The following is a 21,708-nucleotide window of genomic DNA, read 5'->3' as shown; positions in this document are numbered from 1 at the left end:
TTCCCGCTTTGCTCCAAGAAGACATGTCCATTCTCGTGTTGAGCTTTCCACTCATTTGGAGAGTGTGGCTCAAGAGAGAACGAAGAGGGATCGTGAATCTTCATCGCGGCATCATCATCATGCAGATGAACAGGATGTACATAGGGATGCTTATAGAAGGAAGAAACCTCGAGAGTTCGAGTCCGGTGACAAGGATGTAAAGTTTGAAAACTTTCAGGGACGGATGGACTCTACCAAAGCACTTGCTTTCATTAGACAGTTTGAGATAGCTTTTTGCAATGAAGACTTTTCGGAAAAGTCTATGCTCAGGCATGTGGGAATGCATCTCAAGGATACGGCAAGTGATTGGTGGCTTGCAAAAATACTTGATGGAAGTGCTGCCCCAACTTGGTCTTCTTTCAAAATTCAGTTTTATGATCAATTCTTACCACCAAACTTTGCAAAGGATGTACGCAAGGAGTGGGATTGGCTGTCCCAAGATGAGGGAGAGTCCGTTGCTTCATACATAGCAAAGTTTTGGAAAGTCCTTCTCAAGGTTACTCCCTTCATGAAGATTGGAGAGGACGAGAAGAAGAGAAAGTTTGAATCGGGGCTCCATCACATCATCCAACAAAGCTTGGGAGTGTACCCAAATAAGACCATACAAGAGCTTATACACTCAGCCATGATTGCGGAGAACTTGCACATAAAAGCACCCACAAATAAGCCATTTGCAGGTCAAAACAAGAGCAAATTCAGGGCTGGTTATGACCAGAAAAAGGGTGGACAGCCACCTAAGAATGCTCCCAAAGATGGCCGAGATGCAAAGGATGACTCCGAAAAGAAGCCGGGGGGTAAACGCCACAATTTTGGGCTCTCAAAACAGCAATTGGAAGAGTACAGGAAGGCTGGAAAATGCTTTAAGTGTGGCAGTAAAGATCATATATATCCTAAATGCCCACAGAATCCTAAGAATGCTGAGCCTAATGTGCAAAAGCCTCTTGCGAATGTTGTACCCGATGTGCAGGGTAATACAGGGCATGAGCCCAAGAGTAGAGTCATATGCAAGGCTTGGGGCAAATTGAAGGATCAGCCCGCTTTGTTTCTTTTTGATGATGCTTCCACAGATAACTTTATATCCGTACAGATGGCTGCCGCCATAGGTCTCAACGTGGAAGACATGGGAATGCAAATGAATGCAGATCCCGCCTTTGAGGGCAAACAGGTTGATGTAACTCCGGTCATTGGTAAGCTCCGTGTACATATACAGGACTACCTCGACTATGAGAGCTTTTTAGTGGCTCCTCTTACAGGTTGTGATGTTTTGTTGGGGATGCCCTGGCATCACCGTTTAGAGCCTACTAAGACTTACAAAGAGAAGAAAATCAGCTTTGTACATAGAGGCCGTGAGCACTCTATAGATGCTGGTACTACTGGAAGTACCATACCTCTTGTAAGCCATGTACAAATTAATAAGGCAATAAAGAAATCAGCTTGTTCTTACTTGGTTTTTGTACATGATACCATTGAACATTCCACTGTTGTTACTGCATTAGATCAAGACAAGCTTAACTTTTTGAATGAGTTCAAAGATTGTTTTGCAAATGCTTTGCCAGCAAGGTTGCCACCAGAGAGGCCGGAAGATCATTGCATAGATCTAATTCCCGGTAGCTCTCCACCTAATAGGCCACCATACAGGGTGAGTGCTAGTCAACAAGAAGAGATTATGGCACAGGTGAATGAACTTTTGGAAAAGGGTTTGATTCGGCCTAGTTCCTCGCCATATTGCTCGCCGGTACTTCTTGTTCAAAAGAAGGATGGTACTTACAGGATGTGTGTTGATTACCGTGCCCTCAATAAGATAACCATCAAAAATCGGTTTCCCATTCCGCGTATTGATGACATCTTGGACAAGCTTGAAGGTTCGGCATGTTTCAGCCGAATAGACCTCAAGAGTGGGTATCATCAAGTGAGAGTGGCACCTCAAGATGTACACAAGACTGCATTCAGGACAGCCTTTGGTCTTTATGAGTTTTTGGTGGTGCCTTTTGGCCTTACAAATGCACCCGCTACCTTCAACAGGATGATGGACAGGGTATTCAGAAAGCATAGAAAGTTCACAGGTATATTCTTTGATGACATTATTGTATTCTCAAAGAATGAAGCCCAACATCGTGAGCACCTGGCTATTGTGTTTAAAGAGCTTAAGGAAAATCAGCTCTACATAAATGCAAAAAAGAGTGAATTCTTCCTCCCAGAGATTCACTATCTTGGTCACATTGTATCAAAGGATGGTGTGCGCATGGATCCCGCAAAGATACAAACCATGCAAGAATGGCCAGAGCTGAAATCAGTCCATGAAGTGAGGAGCTTCCTTGGTTTATGTGCTTACTACAGGAGGTTCGTCAAGCATTTTGCTTTTATTGCCGCTCCGTTACATGACTTAACGAAGAAGAAAGCAATCTTTAAATGGACACAAGAAGAGAGAGATGCCTTTCAAAAGTTGAAGAGTGCAATCATCTCGGGACCGGTACTCATTATTCCGGATTTGCACAAACCTTTTGTTGTGGAATGTGATGCAAGTGGGGACTGCATAGGGGCTGTTTTGAACCAAGAAGGACATGCCATTGCCTATGAGAGCAGACGCTTGCAACATGCAGAGCTTCACTTACAGGTTTATGAGAAGGAGTTGTTGGCTGTAATTCATGCCCTTACTATTTGGAAACACTATCTTTTAGGGGCTGATTTTACGGTCAAAACTGATCATCAAAGTTTGAGATATTTTTTGACTCAAAGTAAGCTCTCAGAGAAGCATATGAGATGGGCAAATTTTCTCTCAATGTTTCATTTTCAGATTTTACACACTCCAGGGAAAAAGAATGTGGTGGCGGATGCCTTATCTAGACGACCACAGGTTCATGCTATTACAGTTGCATACCATGAGGACTTATCGGATATGCGTAATACTTATCATTTGGATGAGGATTTTGCACATGTATGGGCTGATTTGCAAGAGGGTATTGCTGTCCCATCTTATGCCATAAGAGATGGATATCTCATGATGCAAAATCGTATGTGTGTGGTAAAGAACCTTCGCCATAAGGTTATGGATGAGTGCCATGCTCCTCCATATGCAGGTCATAGAGGCATTTTGGCCACAGCACAAGCTTTGGAGAGGTATTTCTTTTGGCCACATATTCGCAAGGATATTGAAGCATATGTACGTGAATGTATGGTATGTCAAAAGGTCAAATTTGACAGACATAAAGCACCTGGATTGCTTCAACCTTTGCCTATACCAAATGAACCATGGGAAAGCATTGCTATGGATTTCATTATGGATTTGCCAAGGACGCCACAGGGAAATGATGCTATTTGGACCATTATTGACAGGTTTAGCTAGCAGGCACATTTCATTCCCGTGCGCAAGACAATAAAGCCAGATCATATGGCTAGGATGTTTTTGGCACAGATATTCAAACACCATGGCATGCCTAAATCTATTGTGGGGGATAGAGATCCTAGAACCACAAGTTTATTTTGGCTCGCATTGTTTGACAATATGGGTACAAAGCTGAACTTCTCATCAGCTTACCATCCACAGACAGATGGGCAAAGTGAAATAGCAAATTCAGCCGTCCTCGACTTGCTGAAATCTTATGTATCCGACCGCAAATCGGATTGGGAGAAGTATTTGCCACTTGTGGAGTTTGCCTACAACAATACGGTACATACTTCTACGGGCAAGGCGCCCTTTGAGATTATCTATGGCAAGGTGGTACTACCACCCATCCTTCGTACAAAGGATGAGATTTTTGCAGCAGATGAGTATGTTAGAGACTTGGATACTGCATTTGCACAGATACGAACAGCCATAGAGAGGTCTCAATTCAAGAATAAAAAGGCAGCTGATAAGCATAGAAGGGATGTACAATTCAAACAAGGTGATTGGGTCTTGCTGAAATTTGAAAAGGCACGCCTTCGGAAGAGGCCAGGAAAAGAGGGAAAGTATCCTAAACTTTCCAACACGTACTATGGACCTTTTCAGATCTTGGAGAAGATCAATGATGTTGCATTTCGGCTTGTACTCCCAGATCATTGGAACATGCATAATGCTTTTCATGTGAGCCTATTGAGGCCTTATGTGGGACCGACACCGTTTGAGCCGGTTTTGGAAGACCCACCCGAGGTGGATGAGCTGGAAGAGATTCTTCAACCTGAACAGATTGTTTTTCACAAGGAACGAAAGCTTGCGGGAGGCAAACTTGTTCGTAGGTACCTTGTGAAGTTCAAGAATTATTCAGCTTTGGATACGAAATGGATGGATGAGGCCTTCTTCGAGTATTACCCAGATCTTTTGAAGGCCTATCTGGAGGCTTTTCAGTTGCGGTCAACTGATTAGAAGCCGGGGGGATGTCACAAATCCCTATATTCTAGGGACATGCGGATGCGTGTCAAGCCTAGAAACATGCGGATGCATGTATGTATTATACCTGGGCATGTGTATGGATCATATGAGTGGATGCATATGAGTCCAAGGACATGGCAGGACATTTGTGGACTTTCGAGCGGTGCCCGTGTGGATTCCGACCATGCACACATGGTGTGTTATGATGGCAGGCGGAATATTTTCAAGTACAAGAATGATGATAGGTGGTTCTCCAAGTTTACATGTGCACAATGCATAAATGAAGCATGCCATAACTTTATTTTACTTTGTGTGACATTGTCTGGCTGCCTGGACAATGCTTGTTATTTTGGCTTGTGAAGTCCGAGGGACCGGGGATGCCCGAGCACCTTGTGGACACGTGTGTGCACTCCTGCTTGGGCCTAAAACTGTGGGCTTATGGGTTTTGCAGGTGGTAAGTGCGTCCACACTCAATTTACAGCTTATTTCATTTACTACTAAAGTTTATTGGTTTGCAGGTCCACACTCATTAATAAGTGGCCGGACAACTTATAATGCGTTCGCATTTGGTTGGACCAAAATTAATGAAGTCCGGACAGCTTATGGCCATTTCCCATTTGGTTGGACCTAAACTTATACAAACAGGACAAATGGAGCACTATGGGCTGGACACCTACCTGGACACCTTATGGGGACACTTGTCAGCCTGTATGTGAACCCACCAAGCCCCATAGGTGGCACTGGAGAAAGGCGCCTCCTTCAAGAGGCCATTTGGGCTGTTTTATTCATAATTCAACACATTGGAGAGCTGGTTGAAGCTTTGGGAGTTGCTACAGGGCTGGTTGCTTGCTTCCCGGACTCACACAAGCTTGGATATCGATCCCCACACTCTTCTAAAGGGCTGGTTGGTAAATTTCAGACCTGTAATTTCTGGTTATTGCGAGTTTTGGGCTGGTTACAGGTGTCCAAAGTCAACTTGGACAGTACAGGACAGCTCTAGGGACCTCCACAGGGCTGTAGGACCCTTTACAGGTGGATTTCTCGCGATGGAAAGTTGCTGTTTTGGACTGGTTATTGCATAAAACAGGCCGGACAGCAATGGAATATGTGAGCATGGATGTGTCTCAAGGATTCCAGGTGTAACAGGTGTTTAGGGCAAGCATTGGGAACACTTGCTCGCGGAGAACACAGGTTTCTGGATCAGTTTCTCGCGTGGAAACAGGGCCTAAAGATCCATTTACATCTTGTGCAGGGCGGAGTACCTGTGAGGATTGTGATACTCTTGTGCAGGGCGGATGTACCTGTGAAGAGGCTTGTGCAGGGCGGATGTACCTGTGTGTAGGGCGGATGTACCTACAGATTCTCTTGTTTGAAATGTATTCATTCATGATGTATTTGGAAGAATCAGGTGCAGGCTGGTGGTGAATCCCCAGGCACCCGTAAACTTGTACTTGCAGACTCTTTTGGTAATATAACCTAAAGGGGGGGGGTCAGCCTATCATCGGCCCCTTTATGTGGTGTACTGTCATTTTCAGCTTTGTGGTTGTAATGCTCAAGTGTTAAGTGCTCAGAATCTTGTTCACATTTATACGATTCTAATACACGCGTCCGCCTCCCGTTACAGCAGTCTCAGTGGCCTCTCATGGAGATCTATCTGCTATGAGAGATTTGTATCATTTGGATGCTGATTTTTGCCATATATGGACTGATTTGATGGCTGGTCATTCACATGCCTCTTATGTTATCAACGAGGGTTATCTCATGAAGGATAATTGCCTATGTGTGGTGAAGAATTTGCATCCAAAGGTTATGGACGAATGTCACGCTCCACCATATGCTGGTCATAGAGGTATTATGCCTACTACTCGCATGATTCAGAGGTATTTCTTTTGGCCAAGCATGCGTAAAGACATTGAGGCTTATGTACTTGCATGTATTACTTGCCAAAAGGTGAAATTTGATAGGCAAAAGCCTCCAGGATTGCTTCAGCCATTGCCTATTCCCTCGCAACCTTGGGAAAGTATCACGATGGATTTTATTATGGACTTGCCTAGATCCCAGCATGGGAATGATGCTATTTGGACTATTGTGGACAGGTTTAGCAAGCAAGCTCATTTCTTGCCCGTCAAGAAAACCATCAAAGCTGATCATATGGTAAAGCTTTTTCTTGCTAATATTTTCAAGCATCATGGTATGCCTAAATCCATTGTTGGGGATAGAGATCCCAGGACTACAAGCCTATTTTGGAGGGCTTTGTTTGATAATATGGGTACTAAGCTTGAGTTTTCATCAGCTTATCATCCCCAAACGGATGGCCAAAGTGAAGCTGCAAATTCAGCCGTATTCGATTTATTGAAATGTTATGTGGCAGATCAAAAGAGTGCATGGGAGAAGTATCTTCCACTTGTTGAGTTTGCCTACAACAATACGATCCATGCTTCCACAGGAAAGGCTCCATTTGAGATTATCTATGGCAGAGTGGTATTGCGACCCATCCTTCGTACCAAGGATGAGATTTTTGCAGCTGATGAATATGTTCGTGACTTGGATGTTGCCTTTGGTCAGGTGCGGACAGCCATAGCAAGATCTCAGGATAAGCATAAAATGGCTGCTGACAAGCATAGAAGGGACATGGAAGTCAAAGAAGGTGATTGGGTATTGCTGAAATTTGAGAAGGCTAGGCTTCGGAAGAGACCAGGACGAGAAGGATCATATCCTAAGCTTTCTCCTCGCTATTATGGACCCTTCAAGGTGATTCACAAAATCAATGAAGTGTCTTACAGGCTTGCTTTACCTAGTCATTGGAAGATTCACAATGCTTTTCATGTGAGTCTATTTCGGAAATATGTGGGGCCAGATCCTGATGAGCCTGTCTCACAGAAGATCCGCCAGAAATTGAAGAGCTTGAGAAGATCCTCCAGCCAGAACAGATTGTTTTTCACAAGGAGAGAAAGCTACCTGCAGGAAAGCTTTCCTGGAGATACCTTGTGAAGTTTAAGAATTATTTGCCTATTGATGCCAAGTGGGTAAATGATGATTATTTTGCAGATTATCCGCAATTGTTGCAGGCATATCTTGAGGCTTTTCAGTTGAGGTCAACTCTTTAGAAGCCCGGGGGGATGTCACCAATTGGCCGACCATTTGGTCCATCTCCAGTTTTTGCGTCTCGTTCACTTGAGGCCAGGCCGGTGTCTCGTGTGAAGAGGCCAGTATTTTACTGACATGGACGGGAGCCAGACTAGTGCCACCCGTGTGTTAGCAGGATGGTGTCGTATGGGCCGGAGCCAGACCAGTGCCACCCGTGTATGACCTGGACTGTGTTCGATCCATGGGATTGTAACGCCATTAAAGAGCCAGTATTCGTGCCGTGTTTTGCCTATGGGACTGTCACACCATAGGGAAACTCGTGCCTGGAACTGTGTCTTACCTATGGGACTGTCACTCCATAGGAAGACCAGGTTTTTATGTTTTATGTCGTGCCAGTTCTGTGCCGACAGATATTTTGTACTTGTTCCATGAACGGGAGATATGTCCATGTTACTATTTGCACATGCACACATATTTTGCATGTTTGAAACTGTTTTCGCATGACATGTATTTGTGTGTTTGCCTGCTTGACGTGTTACTTACTGAGCGGGGACGCCTGCCAGTGAGTCGTGAAGTCTGCCCTGTATTCTGACGAGTTTTGGTGCATGTGAACAGGTGGTAAGTATGTCGCACTTTGTTGTTTTAATGTTTTATATTCTAACCCTTTAATTTATAAGGTTAGGTGTTCACATTTATTTAAAAGTGGACACCCCCTTTGGGCACCCACTTAGGGGCCAAGGTGGGGAGCCCCACTTTTAAGTGAGTGTGGGAGTGGGCATGGTCACCTACCCCCACTAGTTCCCCCACATGCATGCGTGGGTATCACCAAAGTAAAACTCCACATTAATTTATTAAAAAGGACTCCCTCCTTCAAGCGTAAAAACATCATCGCTTCTATCTGGCGTTGATTCATCAATCGGCGACCATCTCTCCCTCTGGCGCACGCTCTTCATGAAGGCGACTGCTGCAGTACCTGTTGCTGTTGGCTGCGACTGCACTACTTCAAGTGGCTGTACTTCCAGCCAGCACTGACTGCAGACGGCTTCTCCCTCAGGCGAAAGTACACCAGCAGGCTGCGCTGCCCTCTACTCTGCGCTGGTGTTACCTGCAGGCTGCAAACTACTCTCTCTTTCCTCTCCAACAGGCGGCTGCCTACCCTGCACAACAGCTGCCACCTTTTGAGGGCTACGCTTCTATTCCTACAGCCAGCCGGCTCTTTGCAGCCAGGCGCTTCCTAGTGGCTGTTTCTCTCATCCTCTCAGGCGGCTGAATCTTCATCAGGTGGTTGCGCCTACCCACAGCAGGCAACTACACATACTTCTCTTTCTGCTGTTGTATTCCTCCCTTGCAAGTGGGCACTCCTACTCTCACAGCAGGTGGCTGTGCCTTTTGCGGTGGTACTTGCCTTGGTGGTTCACCACGAGGCGACTGAGTCTTCATCAAAGGGACTTCGCATCTCCTGGGTGACTTCATCATACCACAAGTATTGGTTTTCTATCAATCATCTACAAGTCAGTGATTTTCAGATTTGAATAAAGTATTTTATGTTTAAATCTGATAAAGGATTCATCCCGCTCGGCCAACACCCGTTCGGTGCCGGGTTGTCCAAGCTATATTGGCGAACCTCGGTCCAAAGGTGCTGAGATCGGGAGAGCCAGGCGTTAGTACGAGAGCGCCTGTCTGTGCGTGGTCTCGGAACACCAGTGAGGCGCTCTCCGCGGAGTCCAGTGAAAGCACAAGACCGTAGCGATTGGACCACACTAGTGGTCCTTCTACTTCGAGCTTCTACATCGAAATTCGAGCCTATTTGTTTGGTACTGTTTTCATATGTACATGGACATTATCTGGTTCTTGGAACCTGTGGAGCATTGTATTCATTAAATACTCCCAATAAATATATCATATATTGAGAGGGGGGTCGGCCCATTCCGGCCCCAGTGCTGGTGTCCATCTTTCCATTTCATTTCATTTAAATTTCAAGTTGTATTAAGTTGTCCATTTCAAATTTGTGGTTTTAAAGTTGTGCTATTAAGCGTGTGGGTGTCCAACGGAGTCTTTCCCACTTGACGGGATCGGTTTCATTGGTATCAGAGCACGGTTGTTTCCCTCTTCCTAGTGGGGAAACGAACTTGTGTACTGGACATCCCGCTTCTAGCAAACTTAAAACACAATGGACAGCCAAGGCAACCCTTTGGAAGTGCCTAATTCGAGGGGTCCATCTAGTGCTTCTCGTGGGTCTGATGCCCTGCGAGGTAGACACAAGCCCCTTGAAAGGGTTATGGATAGTGAATCCAAGGGTCAACTGTCTCCAGGAAAGACAGTTATGCTTGAACGAGAGCCTGATGCTATGAGGGCTGAAATGGAACATATGAGAAAACTTTTGCCGGCTCAAGAGCGAGTTAAAGTTCTTGCATGAAGATCCACATCTGCAAAGTGCTATTGAAGCCAGAAAGGCTGATGCTATGGTTGATATAACTTTTGAATCAATGGCTCGTGAAGTGGGCAAGAAACCAAGGGAGTTGGCACTTGCCTATCTACTTCGCAAAGGTGATATCAAAGAGGAGGATGACGGAGAGCTGAAATTCAGAAATCCACCTCGTTTGAAGCATGGAGATCCCGCATCCCAGAGGCTGAAATCTTTTATGCAAAAGGAAGAGGTGACTGTCACCTCTCGACATGCATCTTCTCCTCAAGGCACTAAGCCTGACAGATATATGTATGCCAGTGCTCATGGAGGGCATGAAAGTCACATGCATGCAAGACATGTATCTCATGGTGACAGGTCTACTTCCAGAAAAATTTTGCCTTCTGAGTTGTCTCATGGAGAGACCATGCCATATGCAGGTAAGTCACATGCATCTGAGTTTCGAGTTCGTGGAGCACATGCCACCGTGCCCCATGAAGCTTCTATGACGGCCCATGGAGCCCATGCAGACAGGGCTGCCCCGTTGGATAAGGGGAAAAGAAAAAGAGAAGACCATGAGCCTCATGCCAGGAAACTCAAGGAATTCAAAGCAAGTGATAAATCTGTCAAATTTGATGTATTTCATGGTGAACATGATGCTTCTAAGGTGTTAGCATTTGTGGCACAGTTCGACATTGCTTTTAGCGATGAGGATTTCACAGAAAAGTCAATGGTACGCCATGCTAGCATGTTTTTGAAAGGGACTGCTGCCCATTGGTGGATCACTGAAAAGATCACCAAGGATCCCATTTCTACTTGGAAGGAATTCAAAGATAGATTTTATGCTCAGTTCTTGCCACCCAATGCAGAGCAAACTCTCACTCAAAAGTGGGACAGGCTGGAACAAAGAGACAATGAGAGTGTGCAACAGTATGTTAACAAATTCTGGAAAGTGTTGCTGGAAGTCACTCCCTTCATGCAAATCACAGAGGATGAAAGAAAGAGGAAGTTTCGTTCTGGACTGCAACCAGCATATAGATCGGGTATTGAATTGCACCCGAAACATACGTTGCAACAACTCACAGCTTCTGCTCTTGCCACGGAGCAATTGGTGCTCAAGATCAAGCAAGATCAAGGAGGTTCAAAGGGGAAGGACAAGGCTGTCCCAAATCAGCAAAAGGGTGGACAGCCACCTAAAAAGAACTTCCGGGAGCCTTACAAGGGTGGTAAAGCTGAAAATAACACATCTAAAGAACAGGGCCCAAGAAAGAACAAATTCGGCTTAACCCCGGAGCAAAGAGAGCAATATACTAAGGATGGAAAATGCTTTTCTTGTGGTAGCAAAGACCACATGTTCCGACAATGCCCAGATCGCAAATCAAAGCACGAGGACAAGCACACCAAAGCAAATGTTCATGCAGTTCCTGATGTGCAAGGTAATACAGGTCATGATGCAAAAGAGCGTATGGTTTGCAAGGCTTGGGGGCAAATCAAGGAACAGCCCGCACTATTCATGTTTGATGACTGTGCAACTGACAATTTCATCTCTATGCAAATGGCAGCTGCATTGGGTATTGAGGTTGAAAACATGGGACCTCAGATTGAAGCTGAAGCTGCATTTATTGGCAAAGAGGTGCAGGTTACCCCTTTGATTGGGAAGTTGCGTATCCATATCCAGGGCTACCTTGACAATGAGCATTTCTTAGTTGCTCCTCTGAATGGATGTGATGTATTGTTGGGCAAGCCGTGGCATCATAGGCTTGAGCCCCGCAAAGACTACAAGTCTAATATGATTTCTTTTATGCATAAAGGCCGCATGTATTTTATTGATGCTGGCAAAGAAGGGGATTCCATCCCAGTTGTATCACACATCCAAATTAATAAAGCAATGAAAAAGAGTCTTTCAGCGTACTTGCTTTTTGTGCGTGATAGTCTTGTGCCAAATCATCAAAATGTGGATGCTATATCTAATGATAGGCTGAATTTTCTTAATGCATTGAACGATTGTTTTGCTGACTCATTGCCAGGTGAATTACCTCCCCAAAGGCCCGAAGATCATCGCATAGATCTTGTGCCAGGTAGTTCTCCACCTAACAAACCCGCATACCGAGTGAGTGCTTAAAGATATTAGCGAAAGAACTACAAGGTCTCAAAAATTCAATAATTTTATAACTTAAAGATATATACTTAGTTAATTGGCAGTTACATGTGGTGGTGTACTCCCCTGTTTTTCTCTCCCCAGCAACTCGTTTTATAGTGAAAATAGGACCGATAAAAGTAACCCCGAAGTAAACATATGAGAGAGAGAGAGAGAGAGAGAGAGAGAAGATTGTATAAACTTCTACAAAAGACCCAAAGGGTCTATGAGACAAAAAGTGAAAATAGGACCGATAAAAGTAACCCCGAAGTAAACATATGAGAGAGAGAGAGAGAGAGAGAGAGAGAGAGAAGATTGTATAAACTTCTACAAAAGACCCATAGGGTCTATGAGACGAAAAGTGATACATGTAATCCATGAGTAAAATGGATTTATAAAACAAGAAAATAAAAAATATGCCAAAGGAGACAGAGCCCACGTACTATGCGAACCTTGTATGAACTAAGAAATGGATAGAACAAATCCTAAGTCACCCTCCTCATGTCACATGCACAACATGTGGACATGCTTAACCTCTAGTTTTAAGCTGTGATTAGGGACCTTTTTGGGCAATAACAGCCCAGTTTCAAGCTAGGTATTTTACCCAACGCAGTCAGAAGGAGTTGGAGGACATTTGTCACATGCACGGAAGCTCTGTCTTCTTTCAGCCCTAAACACCTTTCAGAGGAACAACCTGATGCAAAACACAAAGAAGGGATGCAGAGAAAAGAGAGAGAGCTATATTTTCAGTATATTCATATAGTACAAAAAGCAGCCCTAGGCATGCGCCCTTGACAAGGTAACAAGTAACCTTTTCTATGACCTCAAGGGTCCATCCACCCTCAAGGGGGCAGATGCTCAAAGGAGTCCTTTGGCAAAGCATTTTATAGGCCTCAAGAGAAGTCCACAATCGGCTGACCTGCAACATATGTGTATTTTATTGTATTTGCTGCTGGCTGGCCGACAGCAGGTCAGCCAATTGTGGACTTCTCTTAAGGCCTATAAAATGCCCTTCAGGGATTAGCCCTAGGATGAGCATGTCCATGTGCATGCACATGACATTCCCTTTTGCTAAACTTGATGATGGAATTCCAACTTTTGACCCTAGATGACTGTCATCATCCCTTTGTCTCCACATGGACTTCACAACCTTTTCATTGAAAACCTTGCGTTACGTCTCTGAATCTACTCCAAAGCCTGGTGAAGATCTATGCATCGGATCCACTTTGTCCCCTTGCCTACTTGACATGTCCCTAAACACTTGCTTTGGTCTTCTTTTCTTGAGTATTGAGTCTAGCATCCTCGCTAAACTTGATGATGGAATTCCAACTTTTGACCCTAGATGACTGTCATCATCCCTTTGTCTCCACATGGACTTCACAACCTTTTCATTGAAAACCTTGCCTTACGTCTCTGAATCTACTCCAAAGCCTGGTGAAGATCTATGCATCGGATCCACTTTGTCCCCTTGCCTACTTGACATGTCCCTAAACACTTGCTTTGGTCTTCTTTTCTTGAGTATTGAGTCTAGCATCCTCGCTCCAACCCCTTGGATGATCATCATCCCTTGGAACCGTTTTCTTGAAAGCCTTTCTTGGTATGCCACCAATCGCATCCAACTCACGAGGCTACCGTTCCCCTTGGGCGTTATGGAACACCACCAACCAACCTCCTCGAAACTTCTTCCATGTCTTGTGTTACTCTCCTTGGATTGTGCACCTTCATTCGGACACCATTGGTATATACCTAGATGAATCCAGGAACATGCACAAATTCACCTTTTAGAAACATGCATGTTATATACTCATGGTAGTCAACCCACAAGACTATATAACTATCAACTCCATTATGCATAGAATGGACTAGATACTACGACATCCCCACTAACATCATCAATGCCCAATAGTGGGTGTAGAACTCTATATCAAGATATGCTCTCACACACACACTCCACACACATACACACACACAAGAGCATATATTCACACAAAGTCCTTTGTACTGAGTTTCTGTCAAACCTCGGGACACCATTAGTGTTTAGCATCGCTGAACATGAAGATCTCATACCAATGTCACATGCGCAAAGCTCTAAGTCTTCTTTCTGCCCTAAACACATTTCATAGGAACACCCTGGTGCAAAACACAAAGAAGAGAGAGAGAGAGAGGGAGAGAGAGAGAGAGAGAGAGAGAGAGAATTATATTTTCAATATATTCATAGAGTACAAAAAGGGTACATAATTCTAGCAAGCCTAGGCATGCCCTTGAAAAGGTAGCAAATAACCATTTTATGACCTCAAAGGTCCTATGTCTAGACCTACCCTCAAGTTTGCTAGAGTATGCACAAGCAGACACATAGACAAGGGAAGAGAGAGCAAAGAAAAGAGAACTTGTTGACAAGTCACCTTTACTATAGCATGAGGCTTTTGTAATGGCAATAGCCAACAAGAGAGAGCAGAACAATGTGCTAGAAATGGCAATAGCCAACAAGAGAGAGCAATACAATGTGCTAGGAATGAAAGAAACAAGTGAATATGAGGAGGCCCGTTATATAGGGAAGCAAGGGACTGACTAACTGCCCTTAGGAGCTGGCCGATTGCTCCACGACCCAAATAATCATGGAAAAAACATAAATACCCAATACAGGGGCACACCTCCAAATGCACAATATTCTAACACTCCCTCTACAATTCACAGTGTGCAACAGTCTAAAAAAGATAAGCTGATGAAGATGCAACCATGGACCCTCCAATACTACACATACTGGAATCACCTCGGAGAGAGCACCCACCAATTTGTTTCCTCGAAACACAACGCCACCACGAACAGCAAAGAAATTTTCTTGGCTCCGAATTCCCACACCAGTGTGCACTGAACTCCAAGAATAGAATGATGAGTTACTGGACACACTACGCCCATTATCTCCCAGCAGTGGACTGTGAACACATCACGTCCCAAAACCTCGAACAATGACCTTGGAACGGATCCTATCCATAGTCTCTCGTGCACCAAAGCTAACCTTGTCCTACCAAATTTTTAATGCATGGAACTCCGACTCACGATTCCCATGCACCAAAAATGGAGCTACATATAGCCCCCCTCTCCTACCCACAAGCCTCCTATGGCTAGAAATGCATGGGGGAAACTATCTGCATACTACAGAAGAACACCATCTTGGTCCTCTCGAGCTGGAAATACGCTAGGAGCCTTAGATGAGTCACTAGAAGTATCAATATCGTTGCCTTGAGTTGTGTCTTTGCCCTTCTTCTGAGATGTACTTGCCCTTGGTCTTGTCCTTCTTCTTGGACAAGCAACCCTTAGACAAATATCCTCTCTTCTCACACGAGGACCATCGGCTCCAACCTTCCTTCTGTACTTAAGGAAGTACTTAATCTAAACTATTAAGAGACACCTTGATCTTACCACGAGAAACGAGGACAGGCTCTTCTTCCAAGAGAAGGGAGCTGAGGTCATCAAAATCCAGTTGAGTGGTTGTGACCTGGCACCTCAAAGCCCGAGAAACCACATCATACTCTGAGGGAAGCTTCGAGGGGATAAGTGCAACCAACTGGGCAGAGGACAAGGCAGCACCCATTGCTAATAACTTGTCATCGATAACCTTAGCCTTCATGAGGAAGGATTGCATAGAACTGCCAATAGAAAATAACAGACCGTAGAGTTGCCCTTGCAAAGTCACTACCACGGCTGGTGAGACCTCCTTCGTAATGGTCCGCACAAGCACTGCATGCGCCTTCGAATCAGGATCCTCCTTGTCTTGTAATAATGCAAGGAATTCATCTTCCTGAATCTAGGTCCAACACCTCGAGTTCCGAGGATGCTCGGGCTTCTTCTCACGGCTTTGGAACAATCTCCCGCAAACCCTTATGGATGAACCAAATCCGCATATTCCAATGGGCAGCCATATCCACATCAACAAAATACGCCAAACACAAATCTTAGTACTCCAAAACTCCTCTCGAGCACTTTCCAACGAAGCGAAGCACACGGATCAATCAGCTCCCCCTCAAATCTGAGAGAGAAAGAGGCGGATGTCGGGGCCGCTTGTTTGGTTGCAAAACACGCTAATAAACCACCTCCAGAAGCTGTCCTAACTGTAAAAACAACAGCCACTAGACCACCAACCACCTGAACTTGCACCTTGGCACCTTGGAGGAGTAGCATGGGGCAAGAGCACCTCCAAAAGAGAAAACACTGATGTGAAGAGGCAGAAAATGCAGGTTCAGCAGAAAATGCAGCCACCTTCTAAAGCCAAAAACGCAAGAGGAGAGAGAATGAAAACGCACATGAGGGCAGCCGGGACCTAGTCATCGGATACCATGTTGCAGCATGCACAGGCGGAAGCATAGACAAGGAAAGAGAGAGCGAGAGAAAAAGAGAGAGAGCACTTGTTGACAAGACCACCTTTATTATAGCATGAGGCTTTTACAATGGCAATAACCAGCAAGAGAGTGCAATACAATGTGCTCGGAATGGATGAAACAAGTGACTATGAGGAGGCCAATTATATAGGGAAGCAAGGAGCTGGCCGACTACCCCTAGGAGCTGGCTGACTGCTCCACGACCCAAATAATCATGGAAAAAACATAAATACCCAATAAATGGGCACACCCCCAATACACTGAGATGCACAATATTCAAACAAGTGAGGAGAGATGGCCAAAGCGAAGAAGAAAGGCTTAGAGATTGCCAGTGCGAAGAAGAAAGGAATTGTCGAATAGTTATTACTAACAGCCCAAAAAGGGGGGTGGGGGGGAGGGAAGGGGGCGCATGGCAAGTCCTAGGCAAGGGGGTGTGTGGCCTAGTTGTGAAGCAGAGTTATGGGAATAATGAAACTAGCAACGGAAGATTTATCTCTTAGGTATGTTGTCCCAATACCCTAATTTCAGCAATTGGCAAGTTACAGATCATAAATAGGCAAAAAATTGGAGGGCTTGCTTCTATCTAATCCACCCAACCATATTTAGTAAATAATTTTTCAAAGGAAAACAACCAAATTGAAAATTCGTTAATAACTCAAAATGGAAATGGAAGACTATGTTAGTCGACAAATTTTCATTAAAAACCAATTAACTTGAAATTTATATCACTCCTCCAGATGTGAAGGGCACAATCAGCAATAATTAAGGCTAGTACTAAAGAGAACACACACACACACACATCATAGCTGATTGGGTATATTGCACCTCTAGATGGAAACTTGAACGAAGACTAGTTGGTTTCCTTAAAGTAGATGGTGACCATATTAATAATGCAAAGTGGCCATAGTCCTATCACTATGCCACATTATTCTAGTCAATTATTGTCTATGTTCTAAAGGATGCCATTTCTAGGAATTGTTCACATCACCAAAGCCTCAAAGTAGAAGACAATTCAAAAAGCACGAACATCTGAAAGCACAAACATCTACATAAGAATGGCTTAATTCAACACCTTATCTCTCAGTTTCAATCCCTTATCAATGATTAACATCACCTATCCTATTGTAAGTCAAGCCCACTTGTGCTAACTCCATAGTTGCCGACAGAAACGGACATGGAAGCCCCCAAAGCATTTTGAAAACAAAAAAATATAAAAGCAAAGACGGATCTCAATGCACCACAAAGGCAATGACACAGCTGCACTTACAACAGTGCTTACCACATTTCCATTGACAACTAGGGAGGACATTATGTTCATGATGCCAAGCTTAAGGTGACAAGGCAAATGTAGCCTTTCCCAAATTGCCAGCCAATGCTTTCCTCTATCACTGTCAACAAGGTAGGAAAGGTTTGGCTAGCAAGTTGGGATGCAAAGGTCTCAACTGGGTAGGCAATGGCTTCTCCTGAGTAGAAATTGAGAAAGGAGTTGGGACATTGCAAATGCCAAGTTCTAACAACTGTACATGGCTCTTGATGCAGCTAGCCTGTGAAGTAAGCCTGAGCTTAACTCTACAAGCTCTGCTTGTCATTCTGAGTGGCACACTAAAATAAGACTAGCATTCAAGTCATCACTACCTCTCCTTACCCAACAGGTCACGGACCCTCAACCATTTCAACTGTTGCTAGTCAATTGTGTACAATGCATGGACACCATGAAACTCGTTTCGATGGCTTTGAAACTCGTTTCACATTTCAATGTTGAAACATTTCATGTGCACATTGAAACCATATCGTTTCATGTGCACATTGAAACCATATCGTTTCATGTGGGGAAAAAGGTTGTGATTTCGTGCGCTTTTTAGCTTTTATAATTCTCTCTTTTCTTCTTTCATCCTATTTGTTCTTTTCACTTCTCTTTTGTATGTCTTCTTTGTTTACTGATGATAAATATGCTCTTTTCATGTGGGGAAAAAGGTTGTGATTTCGTGCGCTTTTTAGCTTTTATAATTCTCTCTTTTCTTCTTTCATCCTATTTGTTCTTTTCACTTCTCTTTTGTATGTCTTCTTTGTTTACTGATTATAAATATGCTAATATCATCTTATAACTATTGGCCAACACCTTCACATTTTATGTATATGATCGTTTCAGTCCAACGTTTCATTGTTCACCTACCTGGAGTTGAAACGTCTTGTTCCAAAATAAATCGTTTCAGCATCGTTTCGTTTCGATGGTGAAACGTTTCGCGGTGACCTTGGTACAATGTAACATCATATTCAGACATTTCTTATTAAGAGAACAATTCCATGATCCTCCACATTTCCCACGAGCAGTTAGCCTTATCAATGACCATGCTCAGAACGCAAACAGACAAAAATAACAGCAAGCTCCCAACACGAGGACCGCTTAAATGAGAGACTTCACATGACTTAAATGAGCAAAGATCAAGGAAATAAGTTGGCCTAGCTTTAAATGGCAGCTCTACCGTGTCATAGAAGGTAAATCTAACCTTTCCTCCCAATTGCAGTCCCAAAATATTGCCTAATGTACGAAGCAACCACCCCTTTCTCTTAATGCGTGGTAAGCAGAAGCACCCTTACATTGCAGGGTTAGAACTGAAAGATTTCACCATAGGCTTGGCTGCAAAAGGAAGTCCTACTTAAAAGTTTCATTGACATTCGTCAAAGGATTCCCCATGTCGATGCTTGTATTGAGGTGCGATGCCTACCTAGTAACATGGGTATGTTTACCTACTGATAAAAATTCACAAACAATGAATAAGCTAAGATTAGTTCCTGACCTGCAGAATTTTCACACGACCCGCTACATCCGGCCTGTCCACTGTTACTTGCCTATCAAACCGACCAGGTCTCAGAAGGGCAGAATCCAGAACATCAGGTCTGTTTGTTGCAGCGAGCACAATGACTCCACTGTTACCGGCAAATCCGTCCATCTCTGTCAGCAGCTGGTTGATGGTTTGCTCTCGCTCATCATTTCCACCACCGAGGCCAGCACCTCTCTGTCTACCAACAGCATCAATCTCATCAATGAAGACAATGCAAGGAGCCTTGGCCTTGGCCTTCTCAAAGAGGTCTCTGACACGGGAAGCTCCGACACCAACAAAAAGTTCGACAAACTCTGATGCTGCACATGAGAAGAATGGAACGCCGGCTTCACCAGCAACAGCTCGGGCCAGCAGAGTTTTCCCAGTACCAGGAGGTCCAACTAGAAGGCATCCTTTGGGGATTTTGGCACCAAGGGCGGTGTATTTGTCGGGATTTTTAAGGAAATCCACCACTTCTTGAAGCTCAAGCTTGGCTTGATCTGCTCCAGCAACATCCGCAAATGTCACTCCCGTTTCCGGGACCTCTTGAAACTTGGATTTAGAACGGCCAAAGTCCATGGGGCCGCCAAAGCCGCCCGGCCCGCCAGGACCGCCCTGGGCGCGGCGGAAGAGCAGAAAAAGACCACCAAACGCAAGGATGGGAAACAGGAGGTTGCCTAGGATGTTAAAGAGACTGTTGTTGGCCTCACCTTCTGAAACCGAGATGTCAACGCCATTCATGGCCAGGATGTCCACAAGGTCGGGGTCGTTGGGCAGCGTCACATTGGCCCTCCTCCCGTCCACGGCCGTGAGCTGCAGTGTGGATCCGTCCTTGCTGAAGCGGACCCGCTCCACCTTGCCCTTCTTCACCGCGTTCAGGAACTCGCTGTAGCGCCATTGCGTGCCCTCGGGGAGGTCGGACTTCACAGGCGGAGCCGGGAGAGAGCTCCTGGAGAAGGGATTTAGGGTCTGGTCGGCCTGCTGTGTCTGCAGAAGCTGAGGTGGCTGAGAAGGAGGCGGTGACAGGTCTGCGGCTATGGCGGGCAGACAGGAGAACGCTGCAAGGGCGGCTATGGCGGGTAGCTTCAGCGAAGGGCATGCTGTTGGGCTAGGGTTAGAGTTCGGGTTTGAAGCGATGTCGCGAGCTTCAACCAAGTGCAGGGCGAGAGGAGCGCGATGAAGGCGAGGGATCGGAAGGGAGTTGCCATGGAAGGTGGAAAGCTTGAGAAGAGGGTGAAGAGGCAGATGCGAAACGCTTGCAGCAGCCGAAGACGCCATAGCCATAGCCAAAACCAACTCTCAGAATTACAGATTTTAAAATAGAAGAAGTAAATCAAATGGAGAACCCATTCAGTTTATCTTCCACGTGGTCAACACCAGTGATTGCCACGAAGCTAAGACTTCAGGGCTGCAATCTCTACCAATCAAAATACAAGGTAGCTTCACGGAGCAAGTGTCGCAAGCAAACAATACACGACGCACCTGGGTTGAACGAGGGCAAAATTAATTTCAGGCATCACCCAAAGCTTGATTTTAATCTCAACCACTAATTTCATTTTTGCTTCAAACCATGGTTTTCAAGCTTCCAAAAGACATCTTTCAACCACTAATTTTGTTTTTGCTTCAAACCATGGTTTTCAAGCTTCCAAAATACAACCTTTTAAGCTTTGTTGCTCAAAAAATGCTTAAAAATCACCATAAAATCCTTCTACATGGAGTTTGGTGCAAGATCTTAATACTATAAATTTTATGATAGCTTTCCAAGGGTTCCAAATCAGTCAAGTATTTTTTAGAATTTTTTTGATATTTATTAGTAATTTTTTGAGCCCAAAAATTTACTGAAATTTTTCTTGAGGTTTTCAAAGTAGTTTGCCACAATTCTTTGCCACTTACAAGTGCTGAATCAAGTTTCTTTAACTCAACCCAGTGGATCCGGACCTTGCTTTTAATTAAGGCGCCAACGACAACACCAACCATGAAGCTACTAATGTTCAAGATGGTGGATTCTACTATTCTCTACTTCCACAACCAACTTTTGAAGACCAAATTCAACTCCTCAAACAATTACTTTAAGATGAGCAACAAATACGCCTCGAGCAACGCCTTTTTTTATAATGAAGTTCCAACTCCTACTTTTGAAGGTGCATGCATCGCCAAGTTCATCAAGGCTCCTTTTGACGCTCAAGCAACTCAAAAGGACATTAAGATTAGTTGTCATACTTTTTCTTTTATCAAATTTGATGGTAAAAAAGATACTCGTCTTGTGCTTTCATGGTTAAGCCAATTGGATGATTACTTCTCTAAAGAGACTTTTTAGAACGAGATAAGAGTAAATGTGCTACCGACCATATGGTTAATCATGCATCACTATGGTGGAATGTTCTCCACAATAGCCTTGACAAGCCTACTAGTTGGGATAAATTCCAACACAAGGTGAAGGCCAGTTTTTTACCACCACAGTTTGCCCTCAAAGCTCGTCGTTCATGGGACATTTT

General features: G+C 44.5%; 1 protein-coding gene across 1 annotated transcript in view; it reads right to left on the bottom strand.

The window, feature by feature from the left end:
• The window catches only part of LOC147619745 (ATP-dependent zinc metalloprotease FTSH, chloroplastic-like), a 33,842-nt gene extending 13,186 nt beyond the window's left edge, over positions 1-20,656 (bottom strand). The window contains exon 1 of the mRNA XM_086825575.1: positions 19,190-20,656. Within this exon, the coding sequence (XP_086681701.1) occupies positions 19,190-20,497 (1,308 nt within the window). The 5' untranslated portion in view covers positions 20,498-20,656. The remainder of the gene's footprint in view (positions 1-19,189) is intronic.
• Positions 20,657-21,708: the final 1,052 nt, after the last annotated feature.

This window comes from Cibotium barometz, chromosome 32, assembly GCF_041138505.1.
Source record: "Cibotium barometz isolate CiBa-2024 chromosome 32, ASM4113850v1, whole genome shotgun sequence".
Taxonomy (NCBI): Eukaryota; Viridiplantae; Streptophyta; class Polypodiopsida; order Cyatheales; family Cibotiaceae; genus Cibotium; species Cibotium barometz.
The sequence above is the reverse complement of the archived record's forward strand: the minus strand, read 5'-3'. Positions and strand labels throughout refer to the sequence as shown.